The sequence below is a fragment of the Musca autumnalis genome, unplaced genomic scaffold (genome assembly GCF_047663935.1).
Source record: "Musca autumnalis isolate F117 unplaced genomic scaffold, ASM4766393v1 scaffold_3, whole genome shotgun sequence".
NCBI lineage: Eukaryota > Metazoa > Arthropoda > Insecta > Diptera > Muscidae > Musca > Musca autumnalis.
Window position 1 is genome coordinate 235,488,415 of NW_027411866.1, and position 22,165 is coordinate 235,510,579.

General features: G+C 31.0%; 2 protein-coding genes across 3 annotated transcripts in view; one reads left to right on the forward strand and one right to left on the reverse strand.

Moving 5' to 3' along the window:
* Positions 1-578: 578 nt before the first annotated feature.
* Positions 579-16,385, forward strand: Cyp18a1 (Cytochrome P450 18a1). The gene is made up of 5 exons (XM_073977265.1): positions 579-1,545; positions 9,411-9,532; positions 9,712-10,141; positions 10,212-10,476; positions 15,889-16,385. The coding sequence occupies exons 1-5, from the start codon at positions 1,161-1,163 to the stop codon at positions 16,301-16,303; spliced, it is 1,617 nt and encodes a 538-aa protein (XP_073833366.1). The 5' UTR covers positions 579-1,160; the 3' UTR covers positions 16,304-16,385.
* A 1,635-nt stretch (positions 16,386-18,020) lies between these two features.
* The window catches only part of phtm (cytochrome P450 enzyme phantom), a 34,156-nt gene continuing 30,011 nt past the window's right edge, over positions 18,021-22,165 (reverse strand). For both annotated transcript variants that reach the window (XM_073977266.1, XM_073977267.1), the window contains exon 7: positions 18,021-18,547. In XM_073977266.1, coding sequence (XP_073833367.1) covers positions 18,047-18,547 — 501 coding nt within the window. In that variant the 3' untranslated portion in view covers positions 18,021-18,046. The remainder of the gene's footprint in view (positions 18,548-22,165) is intronic.

Consider the following 22,165-nt stretch of genomic DNA (forward strand, 5'->3'; position numbering starts at 1 on the left):
AGTTTAGTATGAGTGAAACATTGCCCATCATTAACATGGAGCTGATAACGCAAGCCCCCCAACCAATGGTGGGCAAATTGCGAGAGACTCATGTATTTTTTACACTTTTGTGTGTGAAGCAGAGCATTTCTGCCCATCAGTGCCCCCAACAAACAACAACATTGGAGCGAGTGAACGAACGCACGCTGTGAGAGCAGCAGTAAGACAACTGATCCAACTATAAATAAAATATAAACAGAGAGCTTAAAATTTAATTTCAAATTGAGTAAAATACATTTTGTAAACAAACGAACAAAAAACGGTGTTGTAATGCAACTATCAAACATGTTGGAAACGAACTTAAGTCGCGCTTAAACTTAAGCTTCACAGGCAAACTAGATTGAGCCAATGTTTTGCTGCTCTTTTACTCAAATGATAAACAAAGCATAATCATTGGGGGAGCTAACTCGTTTCGCTCTTCCACTCTTTTACTCATTCACTCTTGATTCAGTGGGGTTTTTTGGGGGCTATTGTTGTTGTTCTGACTGCAGCGCTCTTCTTTCTTGCGTCTGAAATAAACTCATGTGAATCTTTGCTTTAAGGTTTGCTAAGAATAACTTGGGCTTAGATCGAACACTTCGCACGATCAGCGCGTACAACATCGATCGTATGATCGGTTGTTATAAAAGTCGCAAGGACATAACGACGAGACATTAGTCGAAATCTATAAACGCAACGCGCGAAGTCGTCTACTCTCTATAAAAGAAAAAAAATAAATACAAATTTTGAAAAAAATAATTTTAGAGATTTTTTGAAAAACAAAAATCACGTTTTTTTATGAAAAATAAAACAAAGCAAAGAAAAATAATGAAACTTGTGTTATATGCAAACAGATATTAAAGAAAATTATAAAATATAACAAAATAATTTTTAAAACAAAAAATTAATTTCTAAAAACTGACTATGAAATAATGAAAAGTGTTAAAGTGTTTATATAAAAATAATTGAGAAAAATCAAAAGTTTTTTTAAACAAAATAAAAAGCATGAGAACTTTTGCTTGAAATTTAATTACAAAGCAAAGTTTAAAAAATTAATAAGAGGAGTTTCAAAAATAATATTTAAACAATAAATAATTGCAAGCAGCAGCCACAGCAACACCAACAAAATACTATCCGTCAAAATGTTGCTCACCGATTCATATTTTATTAAATTTATGATACGCCAATTCAAAATCAATGATATGCAACATTTATTGCTGGTCTTCATCTCCATTCTGACCATAATCAGTTTTCTACAATGGGTGGTGAATTTATATCGTGAATTGAGACGTTTACCACCTGGGCCCTGGGGTCTACCCGTTATCGGTTATCTCCTGTTTATGGGCAGTGAAAAACATACCCGTTTTATGGAATTAGCTAAAAAATATGGTTCCCTATTTTCGACCCGTTTGGGTAGCCAATTGACCGTGGTAATGAGTGATTATAAAATGATACGTGAATGTTTCCGACGGGAAGAGTTTACGGGAAGACCGGATACACCATTTATGCAGACATTGAATGGTTTTGGTAAGTTGGAACAATTTCTTTTTTAATTTTTTTATATAAATAATGAGAAAAGCAATATGGGTGAGCGTTGGACAGCTTGGTAAATAGGAAAACCGTGGATTTTTAGGAAAATTAGTTTTTCAGGGTAAAGGGAATGATGGCCAAATATGTCTTTTTGGAGAAAATTTTGGCAAAATAACAAAGTGACAAATTATTAAAAAATATTTTATTTAATTTTTTTGGATTTTTTATTATAATTATTTTTTGATAAAATATTAAAATTTAAAAAAAAATCGACTTTTATAAAATAAATTTTATTTAAAAAAAACACAAAATATAGTTTATTTCAAGAGCATTTTGAATCCCAAAAAACAACTTTTTATGAATATATTTTTTTTATTGTTTTTTTAATATTAATTAATTTGATAAAAATTAAAATGATAAAAATTAAAATTCCATAAAATATTTTTTATTATATATCGCAAATTGCAATTAATTTAAACTGCATTTTTTATGATTTTTTTCTTATTTTTTTTAAATATTTTTTATGATAAATTAATTTGACAAAAATCAAAAAAAAAAATCAGTTGCAAACTCCATAAAATATTTTTTATTATAAATCATAAAATGTAATTCGTTTAAAGTGCAATTTTGAATCGTAAGATATCAATGTACAAGTACAATATATAGGAGGATGAAATAAAGATAATCCATTGATGAGCAAGTAGTCTAAACGCACCCTTCGTGTCGTTGCAATGTAAAGTATAAAATAAATCTGAGGAGCCTTCATTAGCAAAGGTGAAATATGTCATGTCACATAGTGGTAGGTAGGTCAAAAATAGGTTCGAATCGTCGGCTTTCCTTTTTCAGATGCATTATTGATCATAAAGCTCGATTTCCAACGAGAAATTAATTAAAAAATAAAATAAATTTGTTTTATTTAATAAGTGCTCTCTCTGAAAATGTGCATAATTTAAAGTGAAAAATTGAAGCCTAAGAATTGAATATAAGTGTTTCACATATGAGGATGAAATAAAGCTATTCTATAGAGGAACATTTTTTCCAAACAAAGCTATCATTTATTTTGATCCCCTCTTTGGCAAAATTTCCTGGGAACACAAAGAAATTAAATAATTTCACTTTAAAATAAATCATTAAATATACAACATTTAAAGTGATATTTTTAAGCCTTAGACTACAATGTAGGTGTTTTTTATACGAAAAGGAAATATAGAAAATCGATAGAAGAATATTTCTCCTGAACAAAGATAGCATCTATTTTGACTCCATCCTGAAGGAAACTATACTGGAACATAAAGAAATAAATTAATTTTACTTTAGAAAAGTCATTAAATAAACCCCATTAAATGTGAGATTTTTAAGCCATAGACTTTAATGTAGGTGCTTTTATACAAAAAGGGAAATATAGAGAATCTTCTGGAGAATATTCCTTCCAAACAAAGTCATCGTCTATTTTGAACCCCTCTTGCCGGAAATTCTCCCGGAATATTAAAAAATAAAACAATTTTATTTTAAAGTAATACTTATAATATAGTCTACTGAAATGGCCTCTTTGACGCCTAAGACTTCAATATACGCTTCCGTTATTCGAAAACAAAATAAAGAGAATCATTAGTAAATTTTTTCTTCCGAACAAAGCTACGACCTACCTTCATTCCATCTTGCCTAAAACTCCCATGCAATATTTCATAGTAAATCAAGAATATATTTAAATATTCATAAAATGTATGTAATTTTAACACCAATTTTGGAGCCTAATTTGAATGTGTACAAGTTTAAGTTAGGAGTACGAAAGAAAGAGAAAATCTATAAGAACAAATCTTCCGAACAAAGTTAGGGTATGTCGCAACCTCTTGATGCCAAAAATCCTACTGCCGACAAGTATAATAAGTTATTGATGTTTGCTTAACAAATCATAAAATGTATTTAAATAAAATTTATATTTTGAGATTTAAGACTTCAATATACCCGATTTCCAACGAAAATTTATTAAAGAGATTTCTCTAAGCAATCATTCTTCCGAAGACCCCAAACATGCCGCTTAGATCTTTCTTAGCTAAAAATCGATTTTAACAAAAATCCTCAATTTAACAATTTTTTTGAATTTATAAAAGAGATATTCAATTCGATCGCTTATTTTAGGCATAAAACGTCATTATATAGTTTTGCTTACAAAGAAAGAAATAAAGAGGAGATTTTTGGCTACATTTGTGGCAAGCAATGTTAACACTCTGCATTACTCTTTCACACCAAAACCAGTAAAACAAAAACAAATACTTAAAAGAAGGAAATAATTGATAAACAAAAGCAATTACTTGTATTGGAGAGCGATTTTGAAGCTTAACACGTTATTATAGAATATAGCTTACAAAGAGAAAATTAAAGATGAGATTCTTGCCTATATTTTTGCTAACAACAGTTGACACGTTGCATTATTCCTTCCCAACAAAAATAATCCAACAAAAACAAACACTCCAAAAAATGCAATATTTGATAAAGCACAAGTAATTATGTACTTCTTTGGAGAGGACATTTGAAGCATCAGTCGTCATCACAGAATATCGCTTACAAAAAGAGAATTGAAGAAGAGATTCTTGCCAATATTTTAGCGGAAGAAAGTTAATGTCTAGCATCATTCGTTCTTACCGAAAACTATTAAGCAAAAATTATGTTTATTTTAAAATTATTTTTTTTTATAAATTTAATTAAATTCTTAAATAACTTGTATGGCATTACTGTTTTGAGGCATACAACTTCATTATATAGTTTCACTTGCTGAGGAAGAAATGTAAAGAAGACTCTAGCCGAAAATTTTGCCAAAGATTGTTAACACCTTGCATTAATGTTACTTACCGAAAACTCAACGCTAAAAGCTCACTACAGAAAAAAGTCAATTTTAACATTGTTAAAAAAAAGTAATTGTTTTGGATTACGGTTTTGAGGCATTAGATGTCATTGTAACGTTTCATTTACTGAGAGAGAAATGTGTAGGAGACCCTACCGAAGATTTTTTCCAAATAATGTGAAGACCTACCATTATTGCTTCCAAGCAAAAACTATAGGCCAAAATTCACCAAAGAAAAAAAAATAGTTTTTATGTATTAAAAAGTGAGTAGTTTTTCAATCACGGTTTTGAGGCATAAAACGTCATTATATAATTCTGATTACTGAGAAAGAAATGAAGAGGACACTCCAGCCTAAATCTTTGCCAAAGAAAGTTTAGAAATTGGATAATGGGTTCTTGATGAAAAGTATACAACAACAACAATCAATAATATAAAAAAAGTTATTTTCTTCGTAATTAAAATTGACTTTTAATGGAGCGGTTTTGAGTCATAAAACGTCATTATATAATTTCGATTACTGAGAAAGAAATAAAGATCAGTCTAAAATCTAAATGTTCACCAACGAAAGTTAACGTATTGGATTACTTGTTCTCAATTAAAAGTATACAACAATATCAATCAACGAATAAAACAGTTTATTTTTATGGTAATTTAAAAAAATAATTAAAAAAAATTAACAATTGCCAAGACATTATTTTAAAATAGAGATGTACTTAAGAAACAGAAAAATCAATATTTCCCTTAAAGGAAATTTCTATTTATGGTCCAGATAGAAAATAGTTGGTTTTTTATTTTTATGGTTTGTGGCGGAAAATGAAATCTAATATGCAGAAAGAAGGAAAAATAAAACATTTAATTAAAAAAATCTTAATTTTTTCATGAAAAATTTAATTATTTATTTCCTTTGAATGCTAAAATTTCCCTCTAGGTGAATTAAAAATTTGTTTTTAATTTTTTTTTTTTAAATTTATTTTTGAATGATTTTAATTAAAACAAACATTCGAAAGAATCTAAAAAGAAGGAAAAATTAATTAAAAATTAATTATAATTAAAAAATCTTAATTTTTTTTATAAAAAACTTAATTATTTATTTCCTTTGAATGCTAAAATTTCCCTCAAGTTAAATTAAAAATGTATTTTTAAATTTTTTGTTTAAATTTATTTTTTTAAGATTTTAATTAAAGCAAACATTCGAAAAAATCTAAATAGGAAATTATATTTTCTGTGTCTCTCAACTAAAAATTAAACAAAAATAAAAAAATAAAAGAATTTTGTAAATATTTTGGACCCAAATCCCATCATGGGAAATGTTTATTTCTTTTTTCCTATTAAATATTTCCCTTACAAATTTCTAAAAGAAAATCTCCCATAAAAATTTGCCCCAAAAATTGGTACAAAAGAAAGTCCCATTTTTTATGGAATTTCCTACCCAACCTTTCTCTATCTCGTTTGTCGGTTTCAAACTTTTACTACTTACACCTTAATGTGATTTTATTGCAATTTTTTTTTTTCTTACAAAGAAATGCTTTCTTTGGTCTCTACTCCGTGATTGAGGTAGGCCGAAGCAAAAAAAAAAAAATAAAAATTCCATCACTTTTAACCCAAGCTGCTGTTTGGAGAGTTTCCATTGCAAAAGCAAAACAAAAGAAATTCCTGACTTACATTTTTATGCAATTTTTCACAAACAAAACCAAAAAAAAAAAAAAAATTCAATAAAAAACAGAAGAAGCATACAACAAACTACTGATAAAGGCCAAAATCACCACCATTAACAACATTAAGTCTCAACGCGCAAAGACAAAGTCAAGCTTTTTGTTTCCTTTCATTTTTTTCCGATTTTTTTTCTTGTCTTACTGCTGCTATTATATGAAGGTGGAATTAACCTACTTTGAAATTGCAAACAATTAAAGTAACAACACCACCACCATGCATGGATGGTTGGAGTTGTATAAAATAATGTTGACTGACAAGCTGGATGACTGGGTGGCTGGCTGACTGCCTGATGCTGCTGGTGATAGCAAAGTTTGATAGCAACAATACCACCACCACCACCAATCGTATTATGAATGATATTGTTGATGATAATGATGTTGATGGTCATGGTAAAGTTTTTGGGAAGATGATGCAAACATTTATATAAAAATTAATTTTGCTTTAAATACAGTGGGACAAATTGGCAATAATGTGTTAAGACAGCTGGTTGTGGGTCTAGATCCTAAGGTGTTTTGTAAACAAATGATTTGCAACCTTATCAATCCCATGTGGATATTCTATAACTGCAAGTTATTCGCCTACTTCTTCAAACTTCAAACTTAGTTTTTGCATCAAAACGTTGGGCGCCATTTCTTGGTATGTTTCGTTGGTTCTTTCATATCTTCATAAGTTAGAGCGTTTGCACTTATTTTCTTTGATAAGCGGTTGTAGGATGACCGTCTTTCGAAGCAGAAGAAGCCCAGACAATCGTATTTTTCCCAAACATTGGGTGCCACTTCCCAGCTAAGGACTGTTACTTGCATCTATAATCCAAGGGGAATTGTTATTTTTTTATGAATACGTTTGGCGCCACTTTTCAATTTATTTGGTTTTTTTCAAATGTGGCCCCTGTAGCATTTACAAGAATCAAAGAAATTAAAGTTTTTGAAAACCTTTAAATTTCTGCATTGTAAAAATCTTGTTCGTTTCTTTTTCATTTAATTTTTTTTATTTTGTTTTATTTATTTCGCTACAAACCCCTCTAAAACAAGTTCAACAAAATTGTTTTTTGCTTTTTCGTAATTTACTGCATTTTAATGATGAACAGAAAACAAAAACCAATTAAAATTATTGTAACAGCTGCAATTTGTTGTTGACAAGCAATTTGTGACAGAATATACATATACAAGTATGTATGTGCACAGCGTTAAAAGCCGTGGTAAAACGTGATTTCAACAAAAAAATCATTAATTTTAACAGCTGCTGATCAAAAGGGAATGGTGATCAAACGACAATCGAAAAGAGAAACGTGAATTTTGACAGGTTAAGTAAGAAAATGCAACAAAAGACAAGAAGAAGAAGAAGCAATAACTTTAAAGCTTTGTCCCCAACACAACTAAATTTGGGCATTATAGAAAGGGGAAGACTTTAATGAAGAATAATCTTCTCAATGTCTCAAAGGCAAGAAGCTTTAAGCGGTGGAAATGTGGTTAAGCTTGCAAGCGATCAATGCATTTTGATGTCTCTCATTTCTCGTAAACATTTCTCTAGGAATTTGGGAGACATTTTTGCGTCAACACGTTGGGCGCCATTTCCATAAAATCAATCAGGTTCATTGTACGCTTGTTGTAGAAGTCTCGTTACTTCTGCAATTAGTATATAGTTAGAAGGGATTCAAACCCTCCCAGATTCGTGTTTACCAATAACACATTGGGCGCCATTTCTTTTCAAGCTTTATATTTAGTATTCTAGAGTTTTCAGAATGTTTAAATGAATAGAAAAAATAAAAAACTACTAGGTTGTACAGCTAAGTTTTACCTCGAATTCGGAACCTCAGCTTTTGAAGAACTTCAGATGTGCGTCATTTTATAGAACGACATTGGTCGCCATTACCTATCCAAGCTTCACCAATCATCACAGACAGTTGTTTTTCAACGTTTCCCAGGAGTTCCAATGTCATGGAACAAACTTTTTGCTCCAACACGTTGGGCGCCATTTCCTTGAAACAGTGGGTTATCTGCTGTCTGTTAAGCTAAGTTTCACCTCGAATTCGGAACCTCAGCTTTTGAAGAACTTCAGATGTGCATCATTTTACACCAATCATCACAGACAGTTGTTTCTCAACGTTTCGCCGGAGTTCCAATGTCATTCGACAAACTTGTTGCTCCAATACGTTGGGCGCCATTTGATTGAAAGAGTGGGCCACCTACTATCTGTTCAGCTTTATTTTATAGAATAAAGTCAATAAAAAATATGAATAAATAAATTTGTAGAGAAGTTGAGACATTTAAATGCACTAAAAACTATAAACTTAATTACTTAAATTTTTTTCAACACATTGGGCGCCATTTTTTATTGTAATGTTGTAGTGGACGCCGTTTCCATTATATATTCGCTTATCTCCTTTCTTTTAAACTTTAATTTAGAATAAATGTAATTATAAGAATTTGAAACTTAAATTCTAAAATTCATTGGGTTTTACTTTTATAAATACATTGGGCGCCATATCTCATTTTAAGTTACCTTGGATCTCGAACATGCTTAAAGTGTAAAGACTATGACTGTAGATGGCTTAGGAAGACATCTGGTTATATCTTGAAAAAATCTAGCATAGCTCTAGGTTAATTTTTTTTTGTTGGGCGCCATTTTCCCTTTGGCTTCAGTTTTTTCCACACATCGGGCGCCATTTGTCATTATAACCTGGTTCTTCAACATTGTAAAATGTACAGAGGATTGCAGAGATTGGAAACAGATTTAGCGTTCCTTGGTTTATGTCAACACGTTGGGCGCCATTTCTCAGTGCAAGCTTGATTGATTCTTAAAGAGGGTAAACGAGTTCGGATTTTTTGAGTTATTGCCTTAGGTAGACATCTCTGAATATGTTAAATTAAGTCTAGCCTAGTCCTTTGATAAGTTTTTTTAACACGTTGGGTGCCATTTCGCTTATTTCATAATTCTCATTTTAACCAGGAATTTGGGGGGAAACAGATTGGATAGGAAACAGATTTAGCGTCTTCCTTGGTTTTTTCAACACGTTGGGCGCCATTTCTCAGTGCAAGCTTAATTGATTCTTAAACAGGGTAAAAGAGTACGGAATACTTGAGTTAATGTCTTAGGTCGACATCTCTGAATATGTTAAAATAAGTCTAGCATAGTCCTTTGATAAGTTTTTTTTTTCAAAAAGTTGGGCGCCATTTCGCTTATTTCATAATTCTTATTTTACCCAGGTATATTGGGAGATGTATTATTATTATCTAATATATATTTATATTATTTTCATTTGTTTCCCATGACTGATGTGCTATTTCCTTATTTCTCTCTTTCCAGGCATTGTCAACAGTACCGGTAAATTGTGGAAGGATCAAAGACGTTTCTTGCATGAGAAATTGCGTCAATTTGGCATGACATATATGGGCAATGGCAAGCATGTCATGGAAAAACGTATTATGGTAAGTTAAAAGATCGTCTTACACTAAAAAAACAGACGCTAAAAGGTTACATGGAAGGAAAGTGACTCTGAGGAAGGTTGAGGAAGAGAGGGTTAAAGAGTCAGACATCTTTCATGGATTTTGTATAATTATTTCGCACTAATTTCATTATCTCTTTCTCTTTTTTATCATCTCCCTAGATTGAAGTCCATGAATATATGCACAATTTACGCATCTCCGATGGTCAGCCCATGGACATGGCCCCCGCCATTTCGGTGGCCGTTAGCAATGTCATTTGCAGCATACTGATGTCGGTACGCTTTAGCATTGATGATCCCAAATTTAGACGTTTCAATTTCCTTATTGAAGAGGGTATGCGTTTGTTTGGTGAAATCCACACCGTGGATTATATACCCACAGTGCAATATTTCCCCAGCATTTTAACGGCCAAAAATAAAATTGCCAAAAATCGTGAAGAAATGCAAAGGTTCTATCAAGATGTCATCGATGAACACAAAAAGACATATGATCCCAGTAATATACGTGATTTGGTGGATTTCTATTTGGCTGAAATTGAAAAGGCCAAATTGGAGGGACGTGATCAGGATTTGTTTGAGGGCAAAAATCATGGTAAGTTAGAGGAAACATTTTTATAATTTAAAATAAGAAAATAATTGTTTTTTTGTTTTTTCTTTTTCAGAGGAACAAATTGTCCAGGTCATCATTGATTTATTCTCGGCCGGCATGGAAACCATTAAAACCACCCTGCTGTGGATCAATGTATTTATGCTACGCAATCCTGAGGCCATGAAACGTGTCCAAGATGAACTGGATCAGGTGGTGGGTCGTAATCGTCTGCCATCCATTGAAGATTTACAATATCTACCCATTACTGAGAGTACCATTTTGGAATCAATGCGTCGTTCCAGTATTGTACCATTGGCCACCACACATTCGCCCACAAGGTAATTTGAATTAACAACTTGCATTGTAGAATTCTAATCTCTAATCGAACTGGTGGATTGCCTTCACTTTGTTTGTGTTCGATGGCTTTGTGGCAGTGCAGTTCATTAAACTTAAACTCAGACTCTGGGGTCCTAACAGCACACACTTTATCAATCAATTGTTATTGGGTTTTTCTTTAGCTTAGATTCATTGCTAATATTTTTTTCCATGTTACATGGAGGAAGAGGGGGAGGATCATCTCATAGCTATGACGATGCTGTGAACAAAAATGCGTTTAAATATCAGTTTTTTTCTACGTTCTTTCATTGATCTGAGATGCTCAGCATACGTAAGAAGACCAACAACAAAAAACTTGTAGAATTTTTTGCTTTCATTTCAATTCAATACACTTTGTCCAGTGAACCAAGCAACCACTCAACCATGCATTCAATAGCACATGGCGCAAGATGCGTCGTAATTTGTCCCACTTTTGTAAGCTCGGCCATTAAACAAAAAACGCATTTTTTCTTGTTGTTGGTTTTTTTGTTTCCTTTAAAGCTTGGCATCTCATCGAGGCAGAGGCAAGCAGCCAGCCAACCAACCAGCCATTCAGTTTCTTGTTGTTGCTTTGTAAAAGATTACAGAGCCAATTTTTTCACACACCATAAATACAACATGAGATGTCCGTCCGTCCGTTCGTTCGTCCGCCAGAGCTAGCGATAGTGTTGGCTGGCTTTTATTATTATTTTCATTATTGTTGTTGCAAATTGCACTTGATTTGTAGGCAATGAAGTGCAATTGTTTCGCCAAATAGCAAAAATGGAAAATTTACTATAGATCTCTTTGTTTGTTGGTGGTGTTGTTGTTGTTGTTGTAGCAGGTCCGCCCCGTTCAGTTTGTAACACGTGAGCGAGCTTATTGTTTGTGGTTTTCTTATTGTAATTTTCCAATCTGCACTTGTTAAAGATACAAAAAACAACAACAACAACACTGCAAATAGTAGCTGGTAATGCAAGTTGTGTGCAATTTCATAGCATATACCGGCCGGCTTTTTTCAGTAGCAGTTGGCGTTATTGTTGTTGGTGTTTTTTTGTTTCTCAAAAGTGTTGTCTTCTAAATTGCCTCAATTGTTATTATTCAAGTTTGTGTGTGTGCCTGTGCGCAGTGTGTGAAAAGTTCACTGAACTCAAACACTTTGTTAGATAAACAATATTAGAAACTGTGTCACACAGTGATTTAGATGTGTAAATTTCATTAACAATAATTTCCAATCACTTTGTGGGAAATTCACGGCAAAATAAAGAGTGTTGGGGGAGAGAGATATGAATGTGAAAAAAAAACTTTCTCTGTTAGAATATTCTTAGAAATAAAAAAGAAATGCCACCCGCCTCCATCAGGTCAAGGAACTTAAATGGTTTGCTTCAAAGCTATTAAAAAGTGAATTTGGGAGTTCCAGTTATAATAATTCTCAATGCGTTAACACGAAATTACTTTTTTGGGGGAATCATTAGCATTGTTTAACAACATTTTAGGGGAACCGACATGGTTAGAATCGTGGATTTTTTGAAAGACTAACAGAGCTTAAACCGCGAATATTTTAAAATATTTTTAGAGGACGTCCAAGCTGGAAAATAAATATTTAGTGATATTTTTAAAGGAATCATTGAAGTTAAATTAGTGGATTTGAAAAATGGATGAAAAATTAAAACATAAATAAGAGTTGGTGGCATGAATTTTTATAAAATATTTTTAGGCTTATGTATATTTCCTTTACCTAGCCACCGCAGAAAATTATGGACATTTTACTACATACCGATTCCAACGATGTATTACTTTGGCGTCGGAAATGTACTCTTCCCGAGATATAGGCCTCCAAAGTTCCGAAAATTTCCTTGTTTATATGGACATAAATGAAAATTTTGTTCGCGTAGCCGAAATTTGCTTCTGTCCATAAGAGAAAGTCTTAAGTCCCCTGCCGAAGACCGTCTACTTAAGGAAATTTTAGAATTTTTTCTGCGAAGTGTGGGTAAAGGAAATTTGTTTCTTTTTATATTTTTAAATAAAAATTCAGACCATTACTTTTTTTATTTAAAAAATTTTTTGGAGAGTTAAAGGCCAAAACATTTAAAGAAATATTTAATGGACCCAAAGAGTTGATTGCTTGCATTTAAACAAAAATATTTGCTGATAAAGGCCTAGATTTAAAGGAATTTTTTTTTAATTTTTTTCTGCGAAGTGTCGGTAAAGGAAATTTGTTTACTTTTTATATTTTTAAATAAAAATTCAGACCATTACTTTTTTTATTTAAAAAATTTTTGGAGAGTTAAAGGCCAAATATTTAAAAAAAATATTTAATGTTTTGGTACATTAAATATTTTTTTAAATGTTTGGAGTTAATTGCTTGGATTTAAACAAAAATATTCGTTGATAAAGGCCTAGATTTTAAAAAGATGTTTTTAGGGACGTTTTTAGTTCAAAGATTTTTTCAACATTGTTGTAGAGGGACAATTAAAGGCAAGGCGTAATTTAAAAAAAAAATTGTTGAAGGACCATCAAAGTTAAAGTCGTGGACTTATATAGACTATTTTTAGAGGGACCATAAAAGCTAAAGTCTAAAGTTGTTATGGATCATAATTCGCAATTAGTGGGCTTTTAAACTTTCAAATAATATTTATTTAAAAAATTCGTAAAATATAATAAAATTGTTAAAAAAAAAAACAAAATTATAAATTTATTTAAACACAATTTAAAAATATATATAATTTTATTGCAATAAATTTAAAAAATATATATAGATTTTTTACAATAACTTTTTACATATTTTGACGGTTTGTTTACATAAAATTTAAAAAATTATTCAAGGTTTTTATAACAAAATTTATTTATTTTTTTTTTATTATTTTTAATTTATAAAAAGAAATTAAATATTATTTAAATTTACAAAAATAAGGAGGGTTGTCGCTTTTTAATTTGGGATGACGACTTCTATTTTGCTAACTATAAAATAAAGTTTTAAATATTTTTAAAAATTCTTTTAATAAATTTTTAATATTTCAATTTTTTGAACGATTTTTTTAAATTTTCAAAATTTTATTAAAATAAAATCTTCCAAAAAAAAAAAAACAAATTTTTATAAATTTATTGAAGTAATATTTATATTTATAAAATTTTAGAACAAATTTTAAATATTTTTAAAATTATTCTTTTTTATTAGACCTCGAGCTCGGTTTTATTTTATTTAAACATATATTTATACAATTTATAATTTTTTATATTTATTAAAATAAATTCCTAAAATCTTCAAAAAATTTATTAAAATAAATTGATTTGTTCTAGTTTTTATTTTTTTATTTAAAAACATTTTTTTAATTTATTAAAATACATTTCTAATATTTTAGAACTCATTGAAATTAAGTTTTAATTTTAAAATATTTTTAAATTTTTTCACATTTTTTACCATTTTTAAAAATTTACTTGAATTAAAATTACAAATTTGCTAAAAGATTTCTAATATATTTTTAATTTTTAAATTTACAATAATTTTTTAATAATTTATTGAATAATATTATTGTTTTTTTATTTATTAAAATAAATTTTAAATATGTTAAATTTTTTTAAATATTTTTAAATTTGTTGAAACAAATTTCTAAAACTTTTAAAACATTTTTAAGATAAATTTCCAAATTTACTAAAAACAATTTGTAATATTTTTTTTAATTTCACAATATAAAAATTTATTTTATTGAAATTATATTATTTTTTTATTCATTAAAAAAATTTTAAATATGTTCAAAATTTTTAAATATTTTTAAAGGTTATTTAAACAAATTTCTAAAACATTTAAAATTTTATTCTTTTAATTATAAAATAAAGTTCAAAAAGTTCTAAAAATTGTTAAAATTAAAATTCTAATATTTTTTACAATAAACTTGTAATAATTTACTGAAATAGTACTATTAATTTTATTTAAATTCATTAAAAAATTTTAAATATTTTCAAAATTTTTATTTTTTTTTTAAATATTTTTAATATTTATCAAACAAATTTCTAGCATTTTTGAAAATGTATTAAAATAAATTTCTAAATTTATTTTTTTTTTTGTGAAATTAAACACATCTATAAAGATTATTTTTATATTTTTAATTAGAAACAAATTTCATAAATTTATTAAAATGCATTTCTAATATATTTAAAACACATTAAATTAAATTTTTAGCATTTTTAAAATCTATTTTTTTTTTAATTTTATAATGATTATTTAAAAATTGTTTTTAAACATTTTTAATTTTTCTTTTTTCAATACATTTTTTATATTCTTAAAATTTATTGAAAAAAATTAATTAATAAAATTAATATTTATAAAACTTTTAAAATAAATTTTGCTATATTTTTAAAATTTATTACAATCATATTTTAAAATATATTAAAATATTTAGTATTTTTATAATTTATAAAAATTAATCTAAAACATTTTTTAAAGGCAGGAGTTTCAATATTTGTTTTATATTAAAATTTTTGTTTTTTATAAATTTTTAATAATTTTTTAAATTAAATAATGTTTAATATTTATTTTTTAAAATACATTTTTATATTATTAAAATACATACATTATTAAAATACATACATTACAATTTTTAAAATACATTTTGCTATATTTTTAAACTTTATTTTAATCATATTTTTATATTTTAAAATATTTAAAATTTATAGTATTTTTAAAATTTATAAAAATTAATCTAAATAGTTTTTTAAGGGAAGATTTATATTTTTATATTAATATTTTTTATTAAAACTAATTTCTTAAAATTTTTTTTTTATATTTATTTTAGTCAATTTTCAATATTTTTCAAAGTTCAAAAAAATTTTTAAAATTTTTAGACACACATTTATAATATTCTTAAAATTTATTGAAATAAATAAATTAAATTAAAATTGTAAAAATTTTAAAATTTTGCTATATTTTTAAAATTTATTATAATCATATTTTAATATTTTAAAATATATCAAAATTTTTAGTATCTTTAAAATTTATAAAAATTAATCTAAATATTAAACCAATTTTTTATAACTTTTTAAAGCATGGATTTTTAATATTTTCAAGTTTTTTTAAACACATTTTTAATATTGCTAGATGTATTTAAAAAAGGTATTAAAACAAATGTTTTAATATTTTTAAATGTTATTCAAATATACATTTTTTTAATTTCTAAGCTTGAGTTTTCTAATTTAATTATTTTTTTGTACAAAATAATATTGTTTTTTTAATTATTTTAAAAGTATTTTTCCGAGCAAGAATTAGAACTGAATTCTCAGTGTAGCCTTTTAGATAAGCTATTAAAGCCATCGAACACACTCATTTCTTTTGTTTAATAATTCTTCCTCTAATCACAATTTACTAATGTCATATTTTCATTTTTCTTTCTCCCTTACAGAGATGTTGAAGTAAATGGCTACAAAATCCCAGCCGGTTCCCATGTCATACCACTCATCAATAGCGTACACATGGACCCCAACTTGTGGGAAAAACCTGAAGAATTTAATCCACGTCGTTTCCTCGATTCCGAAGGTAAAGTTCACAAACCGGAATACTTTATTCCCTTCGGTGTGGGCCGGCGTATGTGTTTGGGTGATGTTTTGGCACGTATGGAACTGTTTTTGTTCTTTGCCTCATTCATGCATTCATTCAATATTACACTGCCCGAAGGACAACCCTTGCCAAGTTTAAAGGGTAATGTTGGAGCCACCATAACACCCGAAGCATTTAAGGTGTGTCTCACACCAAGACCGTTGCAATTGAACACAACAACAGTGGATCCACATCATATGCGTAATGTTGGCTCAAATTAAGAAGGAAGAGAGAGAACAACACAAGAAAACAGAAAGGACAATGAAATTGTTCATAAGGTGTATTAGTAAAAAAAAAGAAAAACAATACGCAAGGAGGAAATTTTATTTGAGCAACAAAGCAGTTATGCTTTTGAGAGAGGTGAGCAAAGCTTTAAACGAGAGAGAATGGTAGCAAAAAGAGCCTGGCAGCCAAGCACAATAAATTCGTGTGTTTTCCTCTCAACAAGAGAGAAACAATTTGCAATGGACAGCAGAGCAGAGCACGGTTAAGTTCCTGAATGACGTTTTTTAAAAAAGAAATTTGAATTTGAAACGTCCTTAATGAAAGCAAAAGCAGCATGCAGTAGTGGGCTCTCATAAAATTGCCCTGCTTTCTCTCTCTCCACAAGTAGCAAAAGCTTTCCACCAAACAAAAAAACGCCTCTCAAAGCAAGTTGCTCTTTAAAAAGTGTTTCCAAAGAGAATTGAGTATACGTAATTTGCTAAATTTTTATTAGCCATCAACGCATATGATACCAACCAACAACAATAACAGAAAAAATAGTTCAATTTGTTAGTAAAAACGAAACAGAAAGAGAAATCAGAACAACAAAAAAGAAAAATCGAAAACAAAAAACAGAACAAATTCTATTCTTTTACCCCCTAGAAGCTGTGTTCAATAACAACATGTATTTTATATTATAGATTTACAACAACAACAAAATAGTTTTAAGTCTACAACAACAAATATTTATAAAACAACAACAAAACGAATTAAAACAAAAATCTGTGGTTTAGTTTAGATAAACATTTTCCCGCACCCCCAACAACAACGGCAAAGAAAAAGTCTTCCAGAGAAGAGGAAAAAGGCAGCTAGAAACCACAACCACAAGCAAAATCAAGAGAGTAATAAAAACGTTTCTGCATGTCAAAAGAACAAGAAAAGCTTTGTAGGAGTTGAGTATAAAAGCTTGTACCTCTAGCTTGTATAAGAATCTACCGTTCGACATACAGAAACGTATTTAATTTTACTCCCTCCAAAAAAAGGAGTTTTTGTGTAACCAGTGAGGCTTTAAGTCAAGTTTAAATAAAGTTTTTCATGTTAGAACAGCATTAAAGTGATAAAGCTCAAAGCTCTCTCGAACAACAACACCACCACAAACACTTCTCGTTGTCGTAATGAAAAAAAACACACCTCTCTATCTCTCTTGGAGACTTTCTCTTTGCTATTGTATTGTACATAAATATCATGAAAATGCATATTATTTAGTTTTGTAAGCTTTCATAAAATCCAACAAAAGAAAATTTAAACGAAAAACAAATGTATATAAATCTTCAATCACACACACACACACACACACATAAATCTTAAAGATTCATAGTGCCACCATTCAATCATATGGAAATATTTAATAGCAACATTTCTTTTATCCATTCCCTTTCCCCCAGAAAAATCTTTTGTAAATATATTTTAATTAAGTAAAACCCCCCACCCACCACTTCTTCTTCTTCTCTTCCATTTTCATAATAATTAATAAGTCTATGTTGTTTTTTATGATTGTTAAATAGTAATTAATTATTTTTTTATTTTATTTTTATTAGCAAATAAGTTCTACAAAATCTTGTCTTAAGTAAAAATTGAAAAAAACATAAAAAATCTAAAAAAATTACCAATATTTTCTAAAAATATATCTAAATACATATGTTTTTTTGAAAGAAAGAAAAAAATTACATAAAATTTAAACAAAAAAATCTAATGCATTTTTATTTAATTTCCTTCAACACAACTTTGTACTGTTTGGGTGTCAGTGTTATGCCACATTCACCTTCGAATATATCTTCGAGATTATCCTTATCTTCGCCACTTAAATGGAATTCGAAATTTCTCATGAGGACTCCAGCGAAGAGCAGTAACATCATTCGTGCCAAATCTTCACCTAGACACATACGTTTTCCTGTCTGATAAGGTATGAAGTTGGGCGACTGTTGATACACTCCATCTTCGTTGAGAAACCGTTGTGGATTGTACTCCTCTGGTTCTGGCCACAATTTTTCATCCATATGTATGGCCCATTGTAGTGGTAAGATCATGGAATTTTTTGGTATACCATAACCATTGACATTAACATTCCATTTAGTGCCGTGTGGTATACCCAGAGGCAGAACGGAGCGTATGCGTTGTACTTCGGATATACAGGCCCGCAAGTAGTCGATTTCTTCTAGATCGCTTAGAGTTACATTGTCTTTGGGTAGTTTTTGTAAATGCTGAAATAAAATAGAGAAGAAAAATAATAGTTTTAGAAAAAACAAAATTGTCAATGTGTTTTATTTATTTCTGGGTTGTTATAAACTAACAGTTGCACTATGTTGTGTACAAAGACCCTATGAACACAAAAGGAAACCTATAAAGAAAGGACAGTCTCTTGGAAGTGGGCTCTTTCGCACCGAATTCACCCGGAACCATACAAAACACCTCAGTGTACATATGTTTGTATTTGTATTGTTTTTCTATGTTGGGAGCAGCATATCCTGGAATGCCTGCTCTGGATTCTTTTGGTCCGTTCCGGGACGGAGGAATCAATATGCCACATCCGCATCCACCCCACCCAAACTTCAGTGAGATGTAATGGATCTCAAGGGTTCTTCTGGGCTCGCCCATGTGAGGGACTACGACAGCGGCTATGTTGTTGCATGCTGCGTGAACACAGCCCCCACACGGTGCTCTTGAAGCAACTTTAAATGGAAGGTGCTTCCACCTGGAAAGTTTTTGCGGATTCAGAAACTACAATGTTCATAGAAGAGAAAAATCAAAAAACAAAAAAGATCGCCGGAGCGCTTTTTTAATAAATAGCGATTCAAGTTTATATTTTTAGAGGTTTTTTAGATTGTCACGATTTTGCTTGGAAACCGCATGTCCTATCGAAATCGAACTAAAAAACTGTTGTAGCTGTGAAAATTCTGTACAAGATCGGCCTACATAATATTTTCGTAGGTTTTACCGTTTTTGAGATATAGATGTTCACATTGGGACAATGCACTGACTGTATCGTCTCCTTATAAAACAGTGTCATGACTACAATTTCCCAACATAAACTTATATATCTCAAAAATGGTACAACCTAGGAAAAAGATACGAAAGAAAATCTTCTAGAGAGTTTTCACTGCTACAACATTTTCTTTAGTCCCATTCCGATAGGACTTGCTTTTTTCAAGCAAAATACTGAAGACCGGAGAAAAAATCTGAATGATTGATCTGAACTTCTATATCTCAAAAACGGTAAAACCTGCGAAAATACCATAAAGGTCATTCTTGTAGAGAACTTTCATAGCTACAAATTTTCTTTAAGTTTTATTCCGATAGGACATGCATTTTCCAAGCAAAATCGTGAAAACCTAAAGTACCCCTAAAAATACCAACTTTAATCGCGATTTATTTAAAAAGCGCTCCTGCATTTTTTTTCGTTTTTTGATTTTGCTCATCTATGAACATTATAGTTTCAGAATCCGAAAAAACTTTCCAGGTGGAAGCACCTTCCATTTAAAGTTGCTTCAAGAGCACCGTGCCCAGTGAGTCGTCAGCAGAATACGCGAATTCCCCGCAGTTTCCCAAACAGCAGCCGCACACGCAGCACCGTTGTTGTTCCAATCGCTGAAAATGCGTCCTTTTCATACCCTCAACATAAATGCTAACCAGGGTATATACACTTTCATACGGGCAAAATGTGCCTCGTCGAAATGATGGTTTCAAATCCCATGTGTGTTTGGACGAAATCCGTTTCAGACAATTTGGAGTTGATTTAGCCATGTGCATCCGTCTGTCTGTCTGGCTGGAGCGCACGATAATCAACCGTAAGCCATATCGGTCCACTCCTTCAGGTACCTCCTCCACAAAAGTTCGAAAATGTTCGGTAAATTTGTGCGCACGATACCTCTTGAAGAGAGTATCCGAGTTTGTCAATGCTTTGCACATCGTGAAATTTCTACCAGATTAGATGGGGTTCCAATATGGACTCCCGCACAAATCGATCGGAACAGCCTATTCTGTATAAAATTTCGGTCCACTACTTAGGTACCTCCCACACAAAAGTTCAAAAATATTCGGAAAAACTGTGCTCAAGATAACTCTGAGAGTGACCGATTTGGTCCATACTTTACACATCCTAATATATCTACCAGATATATATCAGGTTCGATTATGGACTATACTTGTCCACTCCTTCGGATACCTCTCACACAAAATTTCGGCAGTAAAAGTTGGTTTCAGGGGCAAGTCCAAACTTCTTAGGAAACACCCCAAAGGTGTTAAAAAATCCCTATAGCACCATATGTAGGGGCTGGAGAGCACAATTACTTTCGAACTGATCAACCGATGTCCAAAATTTGGCCTTCGACATATTTTGTCAAAACATAGCTTTAGTTCGAAGATGGGCAATGCCGGTCCACAACTTCCGGTACTTCCCCCAATATTTAAAAAATGCCACTGAAATGGTATGGCCGATATGTCTTGAACGGGGCAACTAATTTGGTCCAAACTTTGGATCTCCCAATTTAGTTTAAGATCTAAAATGGTCCATATCGGTTCTCTCCTTAGAGTTCAACATTTGTGTCTAAGTGCAGATCGAAGATCCTTTGGAAATGTAACCGATGCTGTTCGTTGTGGTCCTGTTTAAGGAGGTATTATGTTATCCGTGGACAAGTCCATGCTTCCTGCCATACTGGTCCAAAACTTATACGATGACCCACTGAAATCTATCGAAAATATGAGTCGCAAAATAAGATCCACTTCCATAATGGACTATGTCGGTCCATTATTTCAAGTAGCTCCTCCGCAACATTTTTGAACTTTAATACTAATCCACATTTTTGTCGGCATGTTCAAATGTCTATCTGTCCGCATGTTTTTTTTCGTAATATTTATAATTTTTTGCATACAAATGAACTGTTTCGTAGGATCTAGGGGGTGGGTGCTCCAGCGTATGGGTGCCAACTTATGGAAAGTCATAATCGTCTGATATTGGGAGACTGTAATTCTCATCACGCGTTGAGGCATTCGGTCCTCGGATGGGTATGGTGTTGGCTGAGCAGATTGATAGCTCTACGTTTTGCACGGTCAATTAGGACGCCCCTACCAGAATTTGCAGAGAGTAACACAGTTCGCCAGACATAACCATTATGTCACCTGGTTTGACAAATGAAGCTACCTGCCAACCGGTCGTTTCTCTTGGATCCGACCATATCTCTATAATTGCCTCCATCAGAAGACCTATCGTCTTCATGACCTCTGAACGCCGCACTTTAATCAATCATGGAAAAGCTAATTAGCCGAGCTTCAGAGATTTCACTAAGAGAGGAAGTTTTGAGACATCATCACTACTGCAGCCGCTTGCCATATAGCTGCTGGTCGAATACATCAAGTGAGGCCAAAATACACAGCAGATGCGTGATGAGCATTAGCGGAACAAGTGGTTAAATCATCTGAAAAGTTGCAACATTGGAGCCGGAATAAGTGCATTGTGGACAACGGTTCAGTTACTCTCGAACCCTGGAGCCCTGATCCGAAAGGTGCGCATGTTATTTTAATCGACAGTGTGTCGAGCACTCCGGGAGTGATTGTGCATTATATCTCTTCCTGCCGAAAATAAAGCACCACAATTTATAATGGATCATGATGCGACCGTCATCAGGAACGTTAAATCATCAAAAGCTGAAAAATCTGTGTGCCGGCAATCAAGTATCTCACTAAAGCTCTCAACCTGTAACTTGTCACCCACATCGTTCCTGAAATTTAGAAAGTTGGTTTGTCCCGCTACTGAAGACAGCATGCTAGCAAAGGTAGCATAGACCCTTGAGGCTTTTGTCCTCCCCAGCGTCAGAAATAGCTAT

Bases quoted from the DNA above. Each gene is read 5' to 3' on its own strand.
- Cyp18a1 (XM_073977265.1), top strand. From the start codon at position 1,161: ATGTTGCTCACCGATTCATATTTTATTAAATTTATGATACGCCAATTC. The intron at 1,546-9,410 runs GTAAGTTGGAAC...CTCTCTTTCCAG, and splicing joins GCAGACATTGAATGGTTTTG to GCATTGTCAACAGTACCGGT. The intron at 10,142-10,211 runs GTAAGTTAGAGG...TTTCTTTTTCAG, and splicing joins GTTTGAGGGCAAAAATCATG to AGGAACAAATTGTCCAGGTC.